Here is a 3,588-nt window from a genome sequence, read left to right on the forward strand (position 1 = left end):
CAAGTCAATTTCTGTTTAATAAATATTGATATTTCTTCTTTCCTTTATACCATCCTCAGTCCATTCATTAATCCACCTAATCCTGTATGACAAATATTGTGTTACATTTCGGGTACAAAAGGGTAAGCAAACTTCAACATGCCCTCTGCACCCATGGAGCCAACCATCCAATGGAAGAAATCATCATTAAATCAAACAGATTAAATGAAACTTGCAATCATTTGCAATCATGAGATTTAATAGCTACTAAATTCTGATATACATCTGTCAAATTTTATATCTGAAGAAAACTTTGAACTTTGGTTTCTTTATTTGATTATTTGTTTGTTGAAATAAAAAACTTACAATAATATCTAATTTTATTTCTCTTTCATTATTATGATATTTTAGGATATTAGGATTCTCAAAACAGGAAAAAAAAAACACATATAATATGGAACTGATAGAAGAAAACTACACTTTGGTGACTGAGTTTATTCTATTAGGGTTTCCACCTCTCCCTGAACTGCAGATTGTCCTATTCCTGGTGTTTCTGATGTTGTATGGTGTGATTCTAATGGGGAACATTGGCTTGATAATGTTAATCAGAATAGATTCCCATCTTCAAACCCCCATGTATTTTTTTCTCAGTAACCTATCCTTTGTAGACCTTTGTTATTCCTCAGCCATTGTTCCCAAAATGCTGGCCAACTTCCTCTCAGAGAACAAATCCGTTTCCTATTATGGCTGTGCCCTGCAGTTCTATTTTTTCTGTACTTTTGCAGATACAGAATCCTTTATCTTGGCTGCCATGGCCTATGATCGCTATGTCACCATCTGTAACCCTTTGCTGTATACAGTTGTGATGTCCCGGGGCATCTGTGTATGGCTGATTGTCTTGTCCTATATTGGTGGCAACATGAGCTCCCTGGTTCATAAATCCTTTGCCTTTATTCTGAAATACTGTGACAAAAATGTGATTAATCACTTTTTCTGTGACCTCCCCCCACTGCTTAAGCTCTCCTGCACAGACACCTCAGTTAATGAGTGGCTCCTCTCCATGTATGGCAGCTCTGTGGAAATCATCTGCTTCATTATCATCATTATCTCCTACTATTTCATTCGTCTCTCTGTCTTAAAGATCCGCCCTTCCAGTGGGAGGAAGAAAGCCTTCTCCACATGTGCCTCTCACCTGACTTCTGTGGCCATTTATCAGGGGACTCTACTGTTCATTTACTCAAGGCCCAGCTCCCTGTATTCTCCCAACACTGATAAAATCATCTCGGTGTTCTACACCATTGTCATCCCAGTGCTAAATCCACTGATTTACAGTTTGAGAAACAAGGATGTAAAAGATGCAGCTAAGAAAGCTCTAAGATCAAAGACAGATTCCTCATGAGATGTTCAGCTCCGGGGACTCACCCAATTCCCCAATTATAAACTCTGATTGCGAACCTGCAATGACTTTACCAGCACACATACAACTTCTCACACAAGGGATTTTACCAAGCAGCCAAATGCATTTTCTTTTACACGCAGTCAAAAGCATTTCATAAGACTCCATTTAAAAGTGTCACAATTGCCACCAAATAAGTCAGACTAGTGTTTAAATGTTTCTAGCTTGGGGTTTATGCTCAAACAGGTTGCATCAGGCTGTCTTAGCAGATATAGTAAACACATTGTGTGTATACATGTGTGGGGGGTGTCTCTATACAATATCCCATATACAAGGGTAGATTACTGGATGACAAAAGGAGCCAGATTGCTTTGGTTTACAAGTCAACTGTGTGCCCAATTAATAAATAGCACCTTGAGCAAGCTACTTAATTTTCATATGCCTGGGTTTCTTGTATGTGAATGGAGAGAATATAGTGACTACATGGTTGATTGTTGAATGACAAAGTGAATTCAGTGCTGACAATAGCACTTGAACCATTTTAAGCACTGAATAGATGTTAGTTATTGCATGTATATCTTTATATAATATGCTCAATTTAATTAATAAAGGCATATCATACAATGAGACAGTGAGAGGCAGGACTGCTAGGAAAGCAGTAATGGAAATATCAAATCCCAAATTTGCTGAATAGCAATCCAATTCCTTGTAGATAACCTTCTGTGTCCAATCCACTCCAAAGTGCTTTGGGAATTTTTTTCTAAGTGGGAGTGGAAGAATATAGGTTAGTTACAACATAAAACATTAGTTTTTCCTTTCTTCTGTTACTCTTTTTATGCACCAAAGTATTACTGAAAGTGTAAGTCATCCTTCTATAGCATCTCAGAAACAGAAGAAGCCATCTAATGTCTCACATGGTCCTGCCTGCATCCTCATGAGGAAGTCAACCCACAGACCAGGGTAGAAAACCCAGGAAAACTGAGTTTGAAAATGGAAATTGAACTATGTGCTCATTGAAAAATGTATTTCAGTAATTGATGTTTTTCTGTATATGAATATTGTTGCATAATAATACATTTTATAATCAGTGTTCTAGTAACATCAGCATTTAAAGGTATTTTTAAATCCATATACTCTTTGTTGTAAAAGCCCTCAAGATACAGCCAAAGTCAATTATCAATTTCTGTCAATTATCACTATTCCTGGGAGTTTTTCTTGAGATTTCTGGCCAACAATGCTTCTCTTGAGCACTTCTGTTGCTTAATTTGGAAAAGAACACACTCACATCCATCTATAAAACATACACACATACTTTAATATTAGATTCCGTTTTAAGTTTAGTTAGCCAACATTATAGAGGACCACGCCAGTCACACAGAGCAAGATCAGATATAGTATATCTCAACACAGCTTTTCATTTCCCCAAATTATTAACATATGCAAGCATCTACTTGTGATAACTTTTGTATTGGAGTGCATCAAGCTGAATATAAAAATCTCATCTTTGCTAAAATGTGGTCTTTTCACACTCAAGAATTATACCACAAAGTTAACATCTCTTATGGGAAAATATAAATGTTTTCAATTAAGGGATTGACTAAAAATAGAGGGTGTCAGTATTTTTTCAATGTCTTCAAGTAGAAGCATTTATAGCGATGAAATCTTCACGCAGGATATGAGGTGGCTATCATCTGCTTAGCTTCCCATATGGCTTGCACTATTTATTCTATCAAAACCAAAAGCAAACCGGTTGTCATCAAGTCAGTTCTGACTCGAGGCAACCCCATGTTTTTCAGAGTTCACCTGCACTAAATAGGGTTTTGAATGGTAGTGACCTTTTGAGGTAGATTGCCAGGTCTTTTTTCCAAGGTACCTGGATGAACACAAATCTCCAACCTTCCAGTTAGCAGCAGAACATATTAATCCTTTGTACCACCTTATTAGTGACACAAAGATTCATTGAAGCAATATTCATAATAGCCCAAAAGTGTAAACAACCCAATTGTCCACTAAGTGATGAATGGATAAAAAAAAATATGGTATGCAATGGGATACTATTCAGCCATGAAAAGAATGGAGTATTGACTCATGTTAGAATATGGATGAACATTGAAAATAGTATGCTAGAGAAAGAAGTCCAACACAAAAAACTACATAGTGTATGATTCTATTTTTATGAAATGTCATGAATAGACAAATTCACAGATTCACAA

General features: G+C 36.5%; 1 protein-coding gene across 1 annotated transcript; it reads left to right on the forward strand.

Moving 5' to 3' along the window:
• The first annotated feature begins 422 nt into the window (after positions 1-422).
• On the forward strand, positions 423-1,378 carry LOC100659977 (olfactory receptor-like protein OLF1). Its single transcript, XM_003423510.3, has one exon. The coding sequence runs from the start codon at positions 434-436 to the stop codon at positions 1,376-1,378; it is 945 nt and encodes a 314-aa protein (XP_003423558.2). The 5' UTR covers positions 423-433.
• Positions 1,379-3,588: the final 2,210 nt, after the last annotated feature.

This window comes from Loxodonta africana, chromosome 22 (assembly GCF_030014295.1).
Source record: "Loxodonta africana isolate mLoxAfr1 chromosome 22, mLoxAfr1.hap2, whole genome shotgun sequence".
Lineage (NCBI taxonomy): Eukaryota > Metazoa > Chordata > Mammalia > Proboscidea > Elephantidae > Loxodonta > Loxodonta africana.

Excerpts from the sequence above, each read along its gene's own strand:
- LOC100659977 (XM_003423510.3), top strand. The coding sequence starts at position 434 with ATGGAACTGATAGAAGAAAACTACACTTTGGTGACTGAGTTTATTCTA.